Source organism: Conger conger, chromosome 1, assembly GCF_963514075.1.
Source record: "Conger conger chromosome 1, fConCon1.1, whole genome shotgun sequence".
Lineage (NCBI taxonomy): Eukaryota > Metazoa > Chordata > Actinopteri > Anguilliformes > Congridae > Conger > Conger conger.
In genome coordinates this window covers 52,894,954-52,915,884 of record NC_083760.1, presented here as the reverse complement: position 1 = coordinate 52,915,884, position 20,931 = coordinate 52,894,954, and the positions used below count along the sequence as shown (strand labels likewise).

The window sequence follows — 20,931 nt, the reverse complement described above, 5'->3', positions numbered from 1 at the left end:
AATAAACGGTGCTACAAACTAAGCACTCACAGAACAGTGAATCATTGTTTCCACTTCTTCACTCCCGCATCTTTAAAATGATGTTTCAAAGCAACACCAAAAACCACTGTCAGCCACACAGAGCAACCTGCATTCTTTTTTTTTTTCGTTTGACTTTCTGAACTGACTCCAGCTATGGCGTGGTTGTCTCAGACCTACTGGTTAGGTAATGTTAGGTCATTAATTATTAAAACTGAACAACGTATGTTTGTGAGAAATCTTTAACATTTCTTGAAATCAACTTGAAAAGCGTGTAGATGGTGTTAACTAAGGGTTGGTCCATAAAACCTGTCCTGTCAGCCAACATCTAGCATGGCCCATGGTCTAGCGTGTCCTAATTCATGTTTTTTTCATGAACTAGCTTCAATGTGTTTAACAACTTTTAAAAAATAGCTTTAGCTCAATACTTTTCTCTTAGTAGCTGTGCTATACTCAGTACTCTGCATATACTCAACTTCCAGTGGTGAATAATTAGTTGCTTAGTTAAATAAATTTGCAGAGTAGCTTTCCCAACACAGCTAGCTGGATTTGTGATGTATTAACAGATTTACTAAGATAGGGCTGTTTCGCTGCTTATGTGCATTTGCAAGCAACTGTGTGGTTGCCCTGCATTACACCTGAGATAATCAATGCCTTCACACCTTCCTGCAAGGACCAGCAACTTTTCTGTGTCTGGCTGTGTTTATGCATCTCATTTGAATTTCGCTGACATTTGACAAGCCTTATAAAGATAGAGAAAACAACACAAGGTAAAGCTAGGTAAAGCAATCTTTTATTTCCCCAAGCTTGTTAGCAAATCTCTCCGGTGAATGTAGGAGTTTCTGATTCAACCCCCTGAGGTAATCATTTGATTTTTCTTTGTTTGGTTTGTCCCTTGTTGTCGCTGTGAATTAATAAATAAATAAAAGAGCAAACTTTAATGGCAATGGTAAATCCTTTGTGGGATCATTTGTGTTTATTTTCAGGAAGTGTCACATCTCAAGATGCCTACCTGGATTTAAAAGTGACACCCGGTTTTCACATGCACATGCGTGAAACCTGAGCAACAGAAAATCTAAAAATAAATTGGGAGTTTTGGAAATCTATTGGCTTAACATCCTACATGCCAATATCAAGCACTGGAGGAATGAAAGCCTTGTAAAGCAATGTAAGACCAAACCTGTTTTTGACTGCTTTGTTTGAGGACACAAAGAAATAAAAGGCTCAGCCCCACAAGCCGGTGTTTATCTCACTGTGCTGCATACGTTGTCGAATATGCAGACTGAACCAAGGCCCCATCTGTTTTTTCGATGAAATGCCTCTCTAAGGAGAACCGGCATCTGCTAAAACTGTGGTCATCTTGCTTATGTCTTCCCTTCTCGGTGCAGGTGTGACTAGGCAGATGAACAGTATTAGTCTGAGATAATCCATAAAACATGATACAATCCCTTTAAGCACTGTGAGGATTTCAGCCAATCCTCTGTCCTCTGTGGGCTTGATACGAAACACTGCTGTGAACCAGTGATCCTCTCATATTCAACCACTTGACCGTTGCTCTGCCTGAGGAAAAAGGAGTAAGCAGGCTAGGGCTGTTTCCAGTGGGTAATCTGTCCCGTAGACCAAAACAGACTGATCTGATCTGAATATGCCATTTGCTATCTTTTTTTGCCGTTATTTGATGAGGGATATTTGGTCATTTAAGAGAATTATCCTAATTGCTGTTATGGTGTCAGCGTGTGGTGATTCATTCAGTCATTAGACCATTGGATTCTGAACCTGAGGGCTGTTTCTTAATGCCAGGTGTTAATAGTGGTAGTTTGAACAGGGTATTTCATGAAAGTACACAGTCTTAGCACTTCACTTTTATTAAAAAACCAAACTGTTTTAATTGAAATCAGAATGTGCACAATGTACAGTCATCCAGCTTGCAGATTACTACTTCTATGACTATAACTACAAGTACTACTTTTACTTCTACTTTTACGAATACTGCTAAAAAATTTACATGTATATTAAATGAGTAGTGGCTACTGTTTTTATGGTCCCTGTCACAATCAGTTAAATGTCAGCCTGGTATTTTACTCTGTTGCTCCCTCCATGGTTTTCCCTTATTTATTTATTTATCTACTAGGGACAGTGCACATTAATCAACATTTTCAGTTTCCTCATCAATGTAAATGTGCCAGAGTTAGCTAATGAGCTCATTTTCATCTGTAGTCCCTAACCTGCATGTCCTTGGCCCCACCCCTCAGAAGAAATCAGCTCTCACCGCAACAGGAAAAAAAAAACCTTGCCTATCCTTGGTGGTTCGGGCTGACAACATGCTTACAGTAATATAATGCATTGTTCAGTCTCCGCAGTGAAAGGCTCCTGTTTTATTTATGCTACCCCCAGGTCTTGAGACAGCAGAGCCCAGCTCGTTAGGCTCCCTCGTTATCCCGCTCGCCGGGCTTCTGGGAGAAGTGCAGCCAAAGGCAGGCATGCTCAGAAGGAGGCCTGGTTGAGCCCAGTCCCAGGTTCTGGTTCTGGCCAGACCCGCCTGGTAATGTCAGAACAGAGGTAGCGTGTGTGCACTGTGGCGCTACAGAGAATGACCTGAAGCCAAAATGCCGTGCTTCCCCTTTCCCCCTCCCCTCCAACCTGCTCAGCACTGTTAACAAGCTGGCTGTCAGCTATATGTATGTAGCTAATAGGATTAGTCATTCTTATCTGGATTACAAAATTCTATATCTAGGCATGTACTATCAACATGAACAAGCAACATAGCCAGGAAATAGAAAGATGTGACATGCAAAGTATAAGTACAAACAAGCTCACTGGATGTCTTTGTTTTTCAACTTAGATCTAAGTTCTTCCCCATTCTGACATTTGGTCTAAACAACAGCTGAATCTCTTGACCACGTCTGCATGCTTTTATGCATTTAGTTGCTGCCACATGATTGGCTGATGAAATATTTGCATTAACAAGTTGGTGTACAGGTCTACCTAATAAATTGCTCACTGAGTGTATATACTAATTATTAACAATAATGTCTGTAAATGTAAGAATAGTCTGCATATGTGCATTTCTACTTCAGTGGTCTATTTTACAATACAAGCATATGAAATTGGAAACTGTATCAAGTACAATAACGTACATGTTGAGTGCATATTTGTTTGTCTGGAAATATTCTTGCCATGGTGGGAGCTCTGGTAGGATATACTTTAAGGCAATAACATCAACATGTAAAGGTGTTTGAAAACGTATTAAAGACAAGACATTGATGCCCCCGGGGAGCAATGGGGGAAGCAGTGACGTGCGGCAGATTCTCCATGGATGCACCGGGACCGCTCGACAGCTAATATTTCATGACTGTCATGAAACAAAAATGCAAATAAGAGTTTGATCCTCACTAACCCCCACGGCCCCCTCCCCCACCTAGCTCCTCATCCCAATTTCAAAGCACATTGAATGGCTTTCCATTAAACCTCAATATTTCCTATTACAGCCAAGACGGGACTGGGGAATTGATATAATTAGGGACTGATCCAAGGGGAATAAAGGAATTTTATGGTCCCTTTAAATGTTTCCTAAAGCTGATTAGTTTCACGTTCTTTGTCAAAACCTTCATTTAGCCAAGGATTGAGTTTCATCAGAGGTAGAAAATGTTTAAAATTAAGAACTTTTCGGGGGGTTTAATAAGGCCATGCCATCAGGGTTGAGGAAGTTGGCCTGGTTAAGCAAAGAGTGAGTTGTATGTGAGTATAGCATGGGGGTTTGACCAGCGCCAGAACCGGATGCTATTTGCCGCCAGTGGAGGTGCTGTGGTTGGCGAGGTGGCAGACCCCCCCCCACTCCCCACCCCCTCTTTCGTGCGCTATGGGGGTGTACTGAGGGGGGCACCATATGGCCTCCCTGTTCATTAAGGAGGCCGCTGCGGGCGAAAGCACTTGAGCTCGTCTCAGTCCGTGTCAAAGCGCATCGCTCTCACAGCCCTGACGAACACACTTAAGTGCCGACTGGACGCGGGCGACACATCATAATGAAATCCTAACACATTTCACCCAGATGGTGTTTGTCTCATAAAATCTGATCTCGAAATGGGAAAACGGGGCCAAAGCACGAACACTGTTTTTTTTTTTTTTTTGCTCCGCAGCAAGGTCAGTCTTCGGTGGGGGGATATGCAGTTTGCCACCATTATTGCGCATCTGCATTCGCCACGTGATTTCCCCTTTTCACACATTTCAGCCGCTAATTAGGCCTGTGCTCCCCAGCTTTGCTCTTTTCCTTCCCGCTCTCCTGAAGGTCAGACCGCCAGACAAGCTAGGACAGTAGGCTTAGCTGCGCGCCTTTGATGCCAACTGCCTCCATTCCATTTACAATCAGTCCCCTGATCAGCCCTGGCACACTCTGGTCATGTAAAATGCAGAAATCATAAGGAGAAAGCTGATGAACAGATTTTCCTGTGACATTTCCCCATTTTCCTGAAATTATGAACAGCAGGGGATGAAACTCCATCTTTTGGAAAATATGGTTATTACTTTTTTTGTGTAAGTTAATATTGGTAATATTGGTAAAATGAAATATGCTCAAGGTATAGTACAAAGTCCCCACAGTTTCTTCTTGAGTAAAGAGTAAAGGCCATGATCATTTTCTGCTTTGAGATGAAGTAGATTTTTTTTCAGAATAGAATATTAAGTGGTGGCTTATGTCATTTCTGTCATTTGTAGTTGATGTGACTGGGATCAATACTTTGGAATTCAGACCAAGAAATATAACAGGCTCTGGATTTTATCCATCTTACTGATTCTCCCAACCAACTCAAATTTTACATTGGCCACAGTGTTATTCTTGGAAAGATGGTTTCATTTAGCTAGGTTTCCTGTGCCAGAAGATCATTTTCTCATTTCCATACTCAACATGGTCTGGCAAGCTCCAGCTATGTTTTGATACAGCTGGTAGTTGGTCATTTCAAGCTGGATTTTACACCATGGTTAACTTTTTTAATATTTAAAAATACAAAATGCTGAATGAATCCAACCAGCACTTTTCCTTCCTCCGACAGGAGCCAACGCAAAGCTGCGGTACCAGATCACCTCAGGGAATGCGCGGGGTACGTTTGACGTGGAGCCCGAGGTGGGCACCGTCTTCATTGCCCAGCGGTTGGACTATGAGCAGGAGCAGCGGTATGAACTGCGTCTGGTGGCCTCCGATGGGAAGTGGGAGAACCAGACCCTGGTGGTCATCAACGTCATCAACAAGAATGACGAGGCGCCCATCTTCACCGAGACTGAGTACCATGCGAGTGTCACAGAGGAGCTGACCGACCTGCCCATGCTAGCACTGCAGGTTAGAGCCGATCATTGTGGGTGACCCATGCCTTTGCCAAAACGCATTAGGAAGTGTAGATCAAGAACGCTGCACCAGTGTGGAAAATGTATAAAAGAAGGGGGGACATTAGCTGCGAGACACCTAACCCACAATTGCTCCTGACAAGCTGGCTGGTGCCTTGCATGGCTGCCTGTCACCGTGTGAGTGTGTGTGAATGGGTGAATGAGAGGCATCAATTGTAATAAAAGTGTTAGATGAATGCAAAATAGGAAGAACTGTCTGTTCGGCTAATAAACATCTCGAGCTTACTTGAATTGTTGTTCAAGTTAGCTTTATTTATCTTGTTGTATGTTAAGTTTATGATCATGCCACATATTTTAGTTAATATACAATATTCAATATTTCATGAGCAAGGAAAATAATGCTGCATAGTATATAGTATATAGAAGGATGAGTGCTTCAGCACAAAACTTTCTGTGACTGAATTGATTTTCTGTGCACTGCTTGTTAAGGCATTAAGTTGTTTCAGATTTCTGGCAGACTCCCTTGAAGTGTTTTGTTATGTTTATTAATGCACATGCGGATTTTCAAAAATTTCCAATTTGGAATGAATTTTCTCTTTTTGCTCAGCTTCAGCTGTCGTCTTCTTTAATGTTTCTCTGATATTGTCTTGCGCTGTACTGTCAGGAAAGAGAGAAGAAAAAAACTTCAAAGGCTTATGTAAACAAACCCTCTGGTGAAAATAGAAAGAAAAATCTGAATTTCTTTGCTGTGCCTATTAACTTTTAATTGTTTCCTAAGTTCTTTGATGGATATTTTGAAGCCGTTGGCATACTTCTCTCTTCCGCTTCTTCTGGGTTTCAGAGTGGCAATAGGAGTTGCTCAATTTGCAAGTTAGTAAGTGTTGGAAAGATTTTGAATTCTGACGTTTTGACTTACCTTTTAGGTCTCAGCCACCGATCCAGACCAGGAGGCAGACCAGAGCGCCCTCAGGTATTCACTTCATGGTCAGGGAGCAGGCAGCGAGTTCACCATCGATGAGCTGACAGGACGCATTCATGCCCAGAAGACACTGGACCGCGAAGAGCGCTCTGTGTGGCGTTTCCTGGTACTGGCTACGGATGAAAACGGGGCAGGACTGACCGGCTTCGCTGATGTCATCGTGAACGTGCGCGACGTGAACGACAACGCCCCTGTCTTCTTGTGTGCAGGAGATGGCTGCTTTGTGGGTCATGTGCCGGAGAACTCTCCCGCTGACACCTCCATCATGGAGATGCGAGCCAACGACTTGGACGACCCCAAAGCCGGGAAGAACGCGGTCCTCACCTACCAGATCATTCAGAATGTTCGTAACGAGATCAACCTCAATCTCTTCTCCATCAACCCCGCCACAGGCACCATCTACACCGTGCTTCGCTCGCTTGACCGGGAGGTGGAGGACCGCTACCTGGTGGTGGTGGAGGCCCAGGATGGTGGGGGACTCTCGGGAACAGGCACGGCCACCATCGTGGTGTCTGACATCAATGACCACCCGCCGGTCTTCACGCAGAAGATCTACACAGCCTCTATGCCAGAGAACCTGGACATCAACAGTGAGGTTCTGGCAGTCTCGGCCACAGACGGCGACGAGGGCGAGAACGCTGCCATGACTTTCAGCATTGTAGGCGGCGACGAGGACCGCAAGTTCTTCATGGAGACAGACAAGGCCAACCGGCGGGGTGCCATCCGGTTGAAGAAGAAGATTGACTTTGAGAAGCCTCACGAGCGCACCTTCAACCTCACAGTCAAGGTGGAAGACGTGGACTTCTTCAGCCTGGCCTACTGTGTCATCCAGGTGGAGGACTCCAATGACCACGCCCCGGTCTTCTTCCCCCAGTTCTACGAGGCAGGCAGCATGTTTGAGGACGTTCCAGTCGGCACCATTGTGGCCCAGGTCACCGCCGTGGACCTGGACTCAGGGCAGAACGGGAAATTCTTCTACAGCATTGCACCTGAGTCGGACCCCTTTGAGCAGTTTCTGGTGGACAAGAGCGGCTGGGTGGTGGTGGCAGACTCCCTGGACCGGGAGAAGATCTCACAGCACCGCCTCATGGTCTACGCCACCGACCTGGGCAGCCCGGCCCTGACCGGCACTGCCATCGTCCTGGTGACCGTGCAGGACGTCAACGACAACGGGCCGGAGTTTGAGGCGCCTTACCGGCCGATGGTGTGGGAGAATACTCCTGCCCCCCAGGTGGTGCGCATGAACGACTCGTCCGTCTTGCTACACGCCGCCGACCGTGACACCGCCCCCAACGGGGGGCCCTTCTCCATCCGCTTGCTGATGCTCACCAGCGACGCCACCAACTTCAACCTGACGGACCTACGGAATGGCAGCGCGCTGGTCACCGTGCTGCGCACCTTTGACCGAGAGCGGCAGAAGGAATACCTCCTGCCCGTGCTGATGATCGACAGCGGGACCCCACCCATGAGCTCCACCAGCACCCTGACCGTCACCATTGGAGACAGGAATGACCACCCACATACAGCCGGACACTCTGAGTTCATCGTGTACAGCTACGAAGGTGAGAGTCCAAGTGATTTGGTGCCTCGGTATCATTGATATTGCTCCTCATATGCCCGTATTCCTTCATTGGCCTTTCCTTCCATCTGCTGACTATGCTGCAGTATCCAGAGGAAAAGGAATGTTCAACCACAGTGTTTCTTCGCGGGGGGGAGGGGGGATTCCCAACCTTGTAATGAAAATTCAGTATGTATTTCAAACATTCCATGAAGCAAACAATTTGCTTAAGTTAAGTCCCAGGTTTAAGAGGCATACAAACCGGTCAAATTTTAAAAGATGTTGATTTCACGCCTAACAGGATTACAGCATTACAATTTTGGTTTTGCCGAAATAAGAGCACTGCATACTAAATATTTTTTCTTCCTCGTTGTGATGTTCAACAGTGTCTATACTTATAGAGCAGTGTTTCTCTTACCTAAAATGGATACCTCTTTCTTTTCTTTTCTCTCTCAGAGCTGCATGCATATGGTAGGCGATACCGGGGTTCTGATCAGTAACCTAATGATGTATTTTCCCCAGGCAATCTCCCGACTACAGTACTTGGACAAGTTCAATCCCCTGACCTTGACGACTGGAATGAGAAGGTTTACAGATTTGAAGGCAAACCCTCCTCCAGGTGCTTTGATCTTTTATTGAAGTTTAAATCAGCCTTCAATGAAACCTGCCACTTAGTGTAGGAGAGAGGTTATGAACACAGCGTAGTGATAGTCTGACATTTCTCACAGAGCTTCATTAATAGTTAATAAAGAATTGTATTCAGAAATTCACTTGTAGTGAGGTGGTGGTTCTCTCATTACTATGAATGCATTATGCTATGAGTTTCACGGTACTCAGTGGGTTATGCATCAAGCTTCCTCCACTAACGAACCACCTGTAATCTGGTGAGGAACCCGGGTTCATTAATAACCTTCAGACAACACTGAAAGAGCAGAGACAGACAAGATGTTATGCTGCACTATACATTGTCACTCACTGAGGAACTTATTATCAAAATGGTTCATTTTTATTAAAGAGTGTAACCGTCCTAGTTCATTTAGATAATATACTAATTACAGCAATGCTATACTAGTTTATTCTACTGCTAGCTGAGGCAACTTTGGAATCCCCACTGTACTTTATCATTTCTCTTTGATCCTGGCAGTGCTTTATTTGCTTAGTTGACAGTTAATTGCTTCATCTGGCTCTGCCACTGAAGGTCACCAGCGGTGCAGAGCTCAGTCCCTGCTGCATGAGCATGACTTTAAAGAACTTTTATAATCAAATTATCTCATGTGCCGGTGCAAGTTTGGTGACCTTGGTCATGGTAAACTGCAGCAAAAAACAAACAGCAGCGTAATTTTAGCTACACTAGGTCTGTTCAGATGCATGCTTTCAGAGGTCATACAATAATATGGGCTCACTCTGTCCTTGTGCTAAAGCCATTTTACCATTGTCATTTTCTGTCCTATTTCAGAGTTCTGCAGTTATTTAATGATTAAAAACCTGTCTCTGCTCCGATGCTCCTGTGACAGGCCAGTTCCACACCTGCATAATGGATTTCATAAAACTCAACATCTTGGGTTATGATGATGAGTGAACTGCTCAAGTATCAGGACGGAAATGCCAAATATTGTGTCAATCTGATCCCCGTCCTTGGTCCATTCTGATCTCATTATTGTGAGCTTAAATTAGGAGTGTGGTTACCAGGGTGGTGTTTGTCACATCTGCACATGGTTCTTACAGTAATAGATGTCTGTAATGATGAAGTCAATAACGCACCAGGACACGTTACCCTGCAAGGTGCCAGGCTGACTGTCACCATACAATTGCAGTATATTTTCACCTTTGTAAGTGCTAGAGAGCACGCAGTGACTCTGATCTCAGGTTATTGATGATGTTCCAAATCAGAATGCAGATCAAAGCATCCTATTAACTTTCATGTTATGTTTGGGGGCAATTTGAAAGTGTTTGACATTATCTTAACTTTCCCATACAGGTGTCAAATTTCACTTACCTCTAAAATGAGATGTTTCTCAGCAGGATAGGGTAGGGATAGAAGGCTAGTCATTTTGGAAACATTAAGTAGGTGACACACAAAGTGTAATTATTTCCATTACAGCATTTTGAGTCTATTTAAACCAATGGGATCAATTTGACCTCAAACATAAAAGCAGTCATAATATCTTAACATAATATGAGAGTTAATTAAACTTGTGACATTGGGAGCTAAACAAGCATGCAGGCCTCTTCATCCTGTGGTGTATTTTTGGTCTCGCTCATTACAAATAAGTTGTGCTTGTAATGCCTTATCTGTTCTACTTAAGTGCCACTGATCTGGAATCAGCTCTTACCCTTCCTCTCTCCCTCACTCAGGTACTTCATTCTCAACCAGAGTTCCGGTCAGCTCAGTGTCAGAGAGGGAACCCCACCCGGCACGTACAGCCTGCATGTCCGGGTGACTGACAAAATCTGGCCGGATGTGACCTCCACGGTGGAGGTCATCGTCAAGGAGCTGAAGGACGAGGCAGTGCAGAACGCTGGCTCTTTGCGGTTATCCAGTGAGTACCTGTTTCTCAGGCACAAGATTCGGCTTCCGTTTTCTCTTCTAGTATTGCCTGTGCTTAGAAGAGGTGACTGTATGTCCTACAGTCTCAAATTTCTTACAAATACTACTCTGTATGGCACATTGTAGAAGTCTTAGGATTAACAGCATTGAAGACCTCTTCAATCAAAGCGTCTTAATGTTCCAAGAATTTATCAATCAGCAATTGGCTCAATCTGTTCTTTATGTATCCAACCAAACACTAATACTGACTTTTCTGTTTATAAGGGTATTACTTTTTGATTGTTTGTAAATCTTCCATAACAATGCTTGCATAGCTGTGTAGTATACTGTATAATGTTAGTTCAACAGAAGAATCCTTTTTTCCCTTTGTAAAATACATCCAACACATGTGGCGCCCCGGTCCTTCTCTCACTTTCCGGTGTTTTCCGTAGACATCACGGTAGAGGAGTTCTTCCTGACTCTGGAGGGGCAGGAGAGCAGGTACACGCGGCTGAAAAGAGTCCTGTCAGAGGTGATGCAGACGGATGAGGACAACGTCCATGTGTTCAGTGTGGCCAATAGCAGCCGGCGAGCTCGTGAGCTCAGCGTGTGGTTCGCTGCCCACGGGTCCCCCTACTACAAACCGGAGAAGCTGACCGGTACTGTGGTGGCACACAAAGCTAAGGTAACTGCACCAGTGGTCCCATATTGTGGAAAATAGCATTTCCCTTTGAATGTGTATTATAAAGTAGTTGTTAAAAAACGCAGTGAAAGTATCAAAACCCACAGTCCCAAAATAAATCCACACAATCCGTATGAGGAAAATATGCATTTAAATGAGCTCTTTGGACTTGTTGTATCGTTGTGTGACATCACAACAAAATGCTAATTTGTTTCAACATGGCCCACCTTGTAGCCGGAACAAATCCAAGCGCTTGGCACAGAAAGCATTCCGTTCCTTCGAGCTAGCCAGCCAATCAGAAAAGAGGTTCCTTGATATCAATGAGCCTTAAAGACACAGTCAGGAAAACAGCCTGTTTTGTGAGAGGCGCTGGAGAATGGACATGTAAAACTGGATAAAGATAGTTTTTAGTATTTAAAGCAACCCAAATATCTTATCATGGATATCAAGACCTAAAATAAAACAGTGGAAAGGTGTGCAATATGGTACCTTTAAAGATAGAGAAAGCAGTGCTGGGAAGCCTCCTGGCTGGCTCCACACCCATTGCGAGTGACCATGCAAACGGGATGTTCACTGGTGGTTCTTCGTAAAGAATTCACGATTTTGCACATTGTATCTGTCAGAAGCTTTATTTAAAGCATGCTTTAATGCCAGGGGCCTCCACGGCAGGTGTACTTGGCCCATGTTGCATGTCGCCTGTGGCCACCTTGCTATGTTGGCCATAAATGATGCACTAAACCAGGGAAATATGGCTATCCCTAGGGCTGTGAAGGGGGGCAGCTCAAGCTGAAATACGGGCACCCCCGGTGCTAATCCCGTCCCCTTAAATTGCATTTAATTTTTAGATTATTTAAAAACATCTGACAATATTCTCAGTGATTAACAGTCTTGTTGAACTGGCTGAGCTATAATACAGTTGTATTTCTTAACCTACCCTCCCACCTGCCTTTGTCCTGCTCAACATTACCATGACAACCTCCCCACACATACACACACACACACACACACACGCTAGCCTAGGAGTAGAGGAGGCTGAGGACTCATATTCATGGCAAAGAATACTGTATGCGCCCATTTTGAAATTTAAACCATCTTGAAGCACAAGTTTTATTAGATAGCCTTTATTTCAGAGTGGTGTATCTTTTTTGTTCAGTGTACTGATTAAAAAAGATTTTTGTTCATTTAATTGATAATTTGCTCTCCCTAGCATGATCAGAGGCAGCTATGTTTGCTAATTATTTCAGATCCTTGGAACACTTGCTAATCAAGGAAAATTAATTAAAAAAAACAGGTTGAGACTAATTATCAGTTTAAAGAAAAGTTATTTCAGCTCACCAACCAACACTGAAACTGATCTGGTTGAGCTGAAGCCTATTAGATGTTTTACCCTATACCCCACTTCTCCTCCCCACCCCTGTCATGATTTGTTCATTACTCTGACAAAATTGATTCAACATAAGGCACTGACCACACAATCGTGCAGTAGAGGCCAAGAGATAACTAACTTTAGCTATAAAGTATAGCTGCTAATGCATTTGTTTAGCTGAAATAGTGTTGAGGATATTGGTTTTACAAGTGGTTTTATCTGTTTTTCTGCTGGTGGGGAAACACAAGGCATCATTCACCGTGTGCCACGCTCACAGGAGGATAGTTGGCCTCGGAAACAAGGGATGTTTAGACAGAACATTTTTCGTCAGTGGCGTCTGTTCTGAGGCACGCACTCAAGGTGCAACGCTTCTCAAGGTGCAACCATTTAGGAATGGAGAGAGGTGCCCTTAACAATAAAAACTAATAGCTGACTCTTTGTGGATAGCTGCCTGCCCTCTGACGACAATAAAGTTTCCCAATTTAAAAGAAAATTGCCAAGAGGGCACTTTGTGACTGAAGGCAAAAGGGCAGAAGCTCCAGCCTCTGTGCACGTGCTTGGCTATCCCCTCACCTCCCTACTGTACGTGGTCTTGAGGAAATATTAAAGCTATGCTGGTGTCTCAGGAAAGTTTTGATTTAGATGTCTGCATTTTCTTTGGAATAAATATTAAACTACTGATATTGGTGAGAATCTCGAATCTGTTCTCTCTCACACACACTTTCCCTCTCTCTCCCTCTCTATCTTTCCCTCTCTCTCTCTCGCTCTCTCCCTCTCTTTCTCTCTCTCTCTCTTTCTCTCTCTCTCCCTCTCCCGCTCTCTCTCTCTCTCTCAGCTGGAGGCGGCCCTGGGCCTGACCATCCTGCAGGTGGGTGTGGATGAGTGTGCGTACAGCGACTGCAGCCAGACCGGCGGCTGCACCAGCACACTGAGCTTCAGCCGCACCCCGGCCGCCCTCAGCGGCGGGAACACCTCGCTGGTCTCTGTCTCGGCCTCCGTCAGGGCCCAGTGCGGCTGCTCGGCCCGGGAGAGGCTGCACCTCGCCTGCGCCTCCTACCCTCGCAGCCCCTGTCTGAACGGGGGCACCTGCGTCGACAGCGAGCTAGGCTACAGGTAACAGCCGCCGAGCCAGCCTGTTTAAGAAGTGGACTTACAGTGGGCTCCAGAGTTAGTGGCACCCCTGACTGGCAATGCACAAAAAAGACTTCAGAAACTAAACAGTAATTACTGAGATAAACTAAAAAATACTGGCCTTTATTAATGTTGCATTGGAACCAAAATCAAAGATTAATTTAATTAAAGAATACATTTTGCCAAAAATCAAGGTTCCATAATTATTGGCACCCCTGGTTTAGTACATGGTGAATCCACCTCTGGCAAGTATAACATCATGGAGTCTTTCCCTGTCATGCTTGACAAGGTTTGGACCATTCCTCTATGCAGATCCTTGCAAGATCCTTCACATTCTTCGGTTTGCGCTTATCAACTGTCCTCTTCAGTTCAGCCTGCAGGTTTTTGATTGGATTGAGGTTGATTGGTGGGGGCTCAGTGATGTTTTGGGGCTGTTTTAATTCCAGAGGTCCAGGTACAGTATTGTTCAACATTTGGATTTTTTCTCAGTAATCATATTGTTTATTTTTTGTGCATTGCCAGTCAGGGGTGCCCATAATTGAAGTAGAAAGCAATTTTCTAAGCACTTTGTGCATTGTTTTTTTTTCTCTACATTTTTGGTGACCTTCTTTGTTTACCCAGGTGTAAATGTCCGCCCATGTACGATGGGCCAGAGTGCCAGCAGACCAAGCGCACATTTCGCGGCTACGGCTATGCCTGGTTTCCTCCCATAAGGCCATGCTTCCAGAGCCACATCTCTCTGGAGTTCATCACAGAGACAGCCAATGGGCTCCTGCTCTACAACGGCCCCCTGGGGCCACTGATGCCTGGAGACCCGGAGGACTTCATCGCCCTGGGTATCAACAATCATAAAACTTCTGACTAAAAAGCTTTCATTTAGGAATTGTGTATATGCTGGTATATGTGGTCCATTGATTAATAATCAATTGGCCTTAAGGGTCCAAAAAGTTTCCAACTAGTGAGCATGTGTCACAACAGCAACTTGTGGCATTCCAAAGGCTTATTTTATTGCTTGCCTATGTTTAAGGTGGCTGTTCTATAGTTTTGCATTTTCAGCATTGCTGAAACATTGTGACAAGATTAGTGGGAGCCAGTGGTGGTATTATGTAGCTTACGTGATGTGCCCATTACTTGCATGTTGCCTGTTGTTGTGTAATTAATCGAGCAGAGTCCATGTTCCCGCATCGGAGACAGGAAATCGAACTTGACCACAATTGATTGCAGTGAAGCATTTTTCAGCAGTGCAGTTCAATACAGTGCTTGTGTTTGCCAATGTTTTACTGGAGGTCAGGGTAGTTATGCCCCATAGATGTACTGAAAGATCACGTAAATACCTTTAATGCAGGGGCATGCTGAGGTTACTGCCCAAGCAGGGAACAATCAGAAATTAGAAACACTCTAAATTTCACCAACTCACCAACTTTTCAGCAGGGCTTTTGTTGTAGCTAATAATAGCATTATAATAAAAATAATAATTATTATTATTGTTATTAAGTGCATTTCATGTGCAGTACTTAAATCTTTGTTCAGATAATACAAAGAAGTAAAAGAAAATGGAATAAAGAAAAGACAAGTTGATTTCTGGCTGAACTTTTAATGGAGTAATCTAAAGAAGGTTTAAAGCGGGCAGTGGACTGCATGAGCGTACTGAGATCAAGAAAAACAACAATATTATTCGTTCTCAGGCGCTGCTGATATTGTGCCGTATAACAGAAAGCTGTGATTTATCATTGCCTCCCTTCCAAGAACACAGGTCTCGATGTTCCCCGGTAACTGTTGTCTGTGTTTCGTGGTGTGATCAATAGGCTGTTGTGTGTTGAGTGTGAAGAGTTTTTGTTTGATGCTCTCGTCTCCAGAGCTGAAGAATGGGGTGCCGGCCCTCAGCATTAGCCACGGTTCAGGGACCCTGATGCTGCAGCTGCCTTCCAGGGCCACAGTTACCGACCGCCGCTGGCACCAGCTCGATATAATCAGCGATGGCAAGGTCTGTTATATTGCGGTTGGGCAGCGGGGAGGTTGTATGCTGGGGAAAGATCAGGGCGAGTCACTGAGGGTAATATACTCTCTACAGTACAGTAATTTAATTAATCTCATTTATTTAGCTGACGCTTTTATCCAAAGTGTCAGCTAAATCCGTTGATTACCGGGGACAATCCCCCCAGGAGCAATGTGGGGTTCAGGGCCCTATTCATATTTTCCATCCAGATATATCAGGGATGGGCATGGTTAATCAATTAACCGGTTAAATGAAATGGACACTTGACCAACACAGCCAACATCTTAACCGGTTAACTTTATTTTTTAATTAAATACTGCACTATAGCGATATAATGAGTTTTTTTAGACTATGGCAAGCAACATATTAAAGGGGACACTGTGCAACAAAAGCACCATAACAAATCTCTAGATGAAGAAAAATGATAGCGATCCTCTAAACACAAGTTGAACGTGAATGCGATTCAATCAGAAAGGAGCATATTGTACAGCACGTCACTTGAATTACTAAGGACACGTTGCCTCTTAATTTTGTTAAGCTAAATAAAGGCTTTCTTAATCACATGCAATTGTTAGAGGCAGAATATACCATCGCACAAGATCATTACAGCACAGGTTGAGAATGAACAGACTACACTGAAGAAAAAGTTTGGAAGATAAAACCCAACCTTCATGTTGTCTGTAACGTTAGTTTTTCCTCTGATGCCTTTTTTTGTCCAAGTTTCTTTTTCCTGAAATGATGCCCCTGTTGTGCAGTAACGTGGAGTAACTTTTTTTTGTTTAGACTGTGGTCCAGCCTATTGGAGCATGCTTGTGCAGCCTATTACGGGAGTTCTAAAAATACATTTTGGACTATTTAATCAATTACATTTCATATATGACTATATGCTATATGACTATATGCTAGTACATACATAGGGTCCTCAAACAGAATGTTCGATGTTAAGATCACAGGGCTGAATTGCCTACCTGATGGGAGTGGGTTCAGAACAGGGCCAGAGACAAAAACGCATTTCAGAAAGACATCGACCACACCAGGGATATTTACAACATTGTTTACATACTTCAATTCAGACCTTCTGCGGCCACCATTGGGACCAGAAAAGCAATTAAGTAAAAATCTGACGGAGAACACGCAGCTGAGAACCTAAATATAATTCCTCCAACTCCACCAGGTTTAGCAGCATTGCAAATTTTTTGTTCACTTTGTCTCATGTGTATAATTTTCGGTAGATGCCTCAAGGAGGTTGGTATTGGAGGCTACCTGTATCTCTGTGGAGGTAGGAGGTGGAGTGTCCCAGAATCCCGAGAACGTACCTGAGTCTCGAGGGGGGAGCAGTGTCACTCACGTGGACCTGTTTCCTGTCACAGACTGTGCAGCTCGTTCTGGACCGCTGCACTGGGGCCATGGTCAATGAGGTGGAGGGCCTGGGGGTGGAAGTGCTGGAGACCGACCAGTCCATCTGCAAGGCGACCGGAGAGACCCCTGGGACAGAGAGGTGAGGGAGACTGAGACACAGAGCCTTTATCGGCCTGTAGGCCACGTGGGGCTCAGGGAGTTATTTGCTTTTCGATTTTGTTTTGAGGTTCTGTTTCTTCTGAACCAACATTCAATGTGAATAAACAGAGTGCATGCTTGTGTTTTTCTGCGTTGGTTAATCTTATCCAGACCATGGTAAAATACGTTATTTTTTTCTGTGCTTGATTGATCTTGCCTGGTGCAGTTGAGCCAAGACTTTGCACTTTTTGAGAGTATTTCATAGGCTCCAATGCATCAGACATGCTCAGTAAAGTGTAGAAAACTATTTCAGTCCAAAACAATTTGGTATTTGACCCGGGTATGATGCTATGACACTCCTTTCTCCTCCCCTCACCTCAAGGTTCCTCAATGTGAACCAGCCCCTGCAGCTGGGGGGTGTGAAGGAGGTTGTCCCTCACCGACGGACACACCCCCTGTTCAAGGGGTTTGTGGGGTGTCTGAGGGATCTGGTCGTGGACAGCCAGGTGTGTGGATCTCCATGCTTGCTCTTCATCATGCATTTTTATTTCAATTTCTGTTCTTTTAACATCATCACTCACCAGTGCCCCCTGTGGTATGAGCACCTTAATGTTACCTTGAACAGTATAACCCACCTGTCTTTCAATTAATTTCCGTTTTATTTCTATCACTTTTTACCGAAGACTGTCAAAATTTGCTTCATAGAGTAATTTAACATAAGGGCAAAAGGAAAATGGCTCATACCAAGCCTGAACCCCCAAATAGCAAACAGTTCTGCTGGGGTTTGGTAGCATAGTTTGTAGATTGCAGAGTGGAAAACATGGCAATAGCTTTACATATGTTTTGAAATTAAATCAATGGAGGATATTCCCACAATGGGACAGACAACACGCAAAAGTCTATTCAGTACTGGAGAGGAAAATGAGAAAGAAAGATTTATTAACAGACGACAGTGCATGAAAAGTCTAGAAACAGTTTGTTTTTGTCTGCAACATGACAACAGCAGTACATACCAGGGGAGTGAGCTAGCCACATGGTTGCTGGGGTTACCGAAAAATGTCATGGCACAGCAAAATTGGTTCCATTCCCACAATCGCGTGTGAGAACGCATGAGAGGGTGCTGAGATCTGGGGAGTATGGTCATCCAGCCGTTCTGGGGCCATCATTGGTCAATGTGGGAGGTCATGCTGAACCTCTTTGTGACAGGAGGTCAGTGGGGTGACAGGCCTTGCTGTGTGTGGGGTCACGCCCGTGTGTCCTATGTGAGAGCGTCTCTCTGTGTCACTGACAGGTGTATGACTTGGGCAGCCCTGCTGAGAGTCTCAACACCACCCCTGGCTGTGGTCTGACTGACGGCGTGTGTCTGACGGGCGGGGGGCCCTCCTGTGGCGTGAACGGGAAGTGCCTCGGGGAGTGGGGCTCCTTCAGCTGCGACTGTGACCCAGGGTTCAGCGGGCATAAGTGCGACAAAGGTGTGTGTGTGTACACATGTATATACTGTAAGGAGTCGGTGTGAGTCTGTTTGTCTGTCTGCTCTTAATATCGTTGCACACAGTTGTAGGGGTCCTCGCACGGGACTCCAAATTATGTAGGGTCCTTGCACGGGCCGCCAAATAACGCAGGGATTTTACTCTCTACGAAACCGGGGCGCCAGTTAAACGTTGTGTTGCAGTATAACTGCGAAAAGTAATCAGTCTCATAAAATTACTGTTATCAGAAATATCCAACCACAAATATAGTATTTCAATTAATTAAAATAACCAATATTAATGATTGAACATACCGATAACCTGAAGGTTGGAAGTTCTTCGAAAGACTGCTTTAACTCGGCTCTCATGTCTATGCGATTCCAAAACGGACACCGGGGTTTAATAAAATATATTTATTAAACAAACATACAAACACATAACAGATAAACTAACGGGAAGTTAGTAAGGAAATTTAGTTTGGTATGTGTGTGTGCGTGTGTGTGCCGCGCGCAAGCGCGCGTGTCGCTAGAGTTCTGGGTGTGGTAATGAGTTAGAGTTAGCTGTGAGAAGGGACTACTTGCGTAGTTTTACTCTATATATGCGCAAAAGACGGCGAATCAATTCACGTACATATATATGTAGCTAACCAAACACATTACAATGGTTGGATGGTAAATATTGAAACACAGATTCACAAAAACAGTTAAGACTAAACTAAACACTGGCTATGCCTGAATGTTTGTTTTCTTACTGAGTCCATACGCATTGCTGGATCCAAAAGACATGCTGTCCTTGTAGAAGCGGCGATGGTGCTGTGAATGGTGTCCGAGCGCGTTGTCGTCTGATCCGCTGGTCCTTTTCCAGGTGTAAAAGTTCGTTGCTGTTTCGTTGTTGGGCTTTATTGGGGTAAACTGATGTAGCGTTCCGCGTACAACAATTTCCACTCACTATAGGCCACGTAGTTACCGCGAGGTAACTGGGTGTGTCCGTAGGCCTGGTAGTGCGCTGTGCAGCATTCAGCCTCTGTCCGAGTCTCGGAGCAGATGAGCTGAAGCGACTGGCCAAAAGGGGTGCGTCGAAGAGAACAAGCAGAAGAACAGAAGAAGCAGAAGAGACAGAAGAGAGATCCCAAGAACGTGTCTTGCTCTTATACGGGACCGTTTATTGCTCCCGCCATTACGGGATTGGCTGAACCAAGTTAGACGTCATTCGTGGTGGACGTCGCAGAATTTTCCTGTGGGAATGTGGACGTTGTAGTCCCTACACAGTGCTCGAAGTGGGCTGGTACTCATTGGTACCGGCAATTCTGTCTTTTACTCCTTGGAGTACCGTGAATTTTTCTTGAATAAACCTTTTGTTCACTTGGCTCAATTGCACCAGGCAAGGCCAATCGAGCAGAGAAAAGTATTTGAATCCAAAACAATAATGTTTTTGACCCAGGTCTGGTATGCCATTTTTTGTCGTTTTTTGTGTCTGTATGTAGGTTTGCGTTTTGTGTCTATAAGTAACTATGTGTGTTTTTATATGTGAGTTTGCCACCTGTGTCTGTGTGTACATGTGCCTGCGCGCGTGTCAATCTTTGTGCGGTTCCTGCCTGCATGCGCATCTCTTCCTGAGTGTGTCGTACACTATGGTAATTACCAGGAGACTGCGGATTACCTGTGGGATTTGTGGTAGAGTTCCCACGCTCCCCCAAGCAACAAGAAAAGGCTTGCAAGAAGGGAAGCTCAATTCAGCCTTCTTTGAATGTCTGTCTGCGCTAACTTCTCACATCACCCCCTCCTGGCCTTCAGATGCTGTTTCAGCACTGCGCCTGGCTCTTTTGTGCTTTTTGATATTTGTGATACATTTCTTTGCTCTGTCGGTTACCTGAAAGAAGCACAGATGCAACTGTATTGTGATATGGAAACTCTTGTGAATCTGATTGGTAAAAAGGGCTGTTGTATTGCTGTTTAAACTGTGACCTTGGAGTTATACCTTTCTATCTGCATTCTGAGTAGTAGATAGTGGAGATACTGAGTTTCCATCCATCCATCCATTATCTTATCCCGCTTATCCTGAACAGGGTCGCAGGGGGGCTAGAGCCTATCCCAGCATAAATTGGGCGAAAGGCAGGAATACACCCTGGACAGGTTGCCAGTCCATCGCAGGGCACACACACCATTCACTCACACACTCATACCTATGGGCAATTTAGACTCTCCAATCAGCCTAACCTGCATGTCTTTGGACTGTGGGAGGAAACCGGAGTACCCGGAGGAAACCCACGCAGACATGGGGAGAACGTGCAAACTCCGCACAGAGAGGTCCCGGCCGACAGGGATTCGAATCCAGGACCTCCTTGCTGTGAGGCGGCAGTGCTAACCACTGCACC

General features: G+C 44.7%; 1 protein-coding gene across 1 annotated transcript in view; it reads left to right on the top strand.

The window, feature by feature from the left end:
• The window catches only part of si:dkey-22o22.2 (neural-cadherin), a 116,018-nt gene that overhangs the window by 87,825 nt on the left and 7,262 nt on the right, over positions 1–20,931 (top strand). Inside the window, exons 17-27 of the mRNA XM_061241144.1 lie at positions 5,064–5,347; positions 6,276–7,893; positions 8,412–8,508; positions 10,245–10,429; positions 10,869–11,101; positions 13,300–13,577; positions 14,217–14,431; positions 15,452–15,579; positions 16,962–17,089; positions 17,471–17,594; positions 18,380–18,560. Coding sequence (XP_061097128.1) covers positions 5,064–5,347; positions 6,276–7,893; positions 8,412–8,508; positions 10,245–10,429; positions 10,869–11,101; positions 13,300–13,577; positions 14,217–14,431; positions 15,452–15,579; positions 16,962–17,089; positions 17,471–17,594; positions 18,380–18,560 — 3,471 coding nt within the window. The remainder of the gene's footprint in view (positions 1–5,063; positions 5,348–6,275; positions 7,894–8,411; positions 8,509–10,244; positions 10,430–10,868; positions 11,102–13,299; positions 13,578–14,216; positions 14,432–15,451; positions 15,580–16,961; positions 17,090–17,470; positions 17,595–18,379; positions 18,561–20,931) is intronic.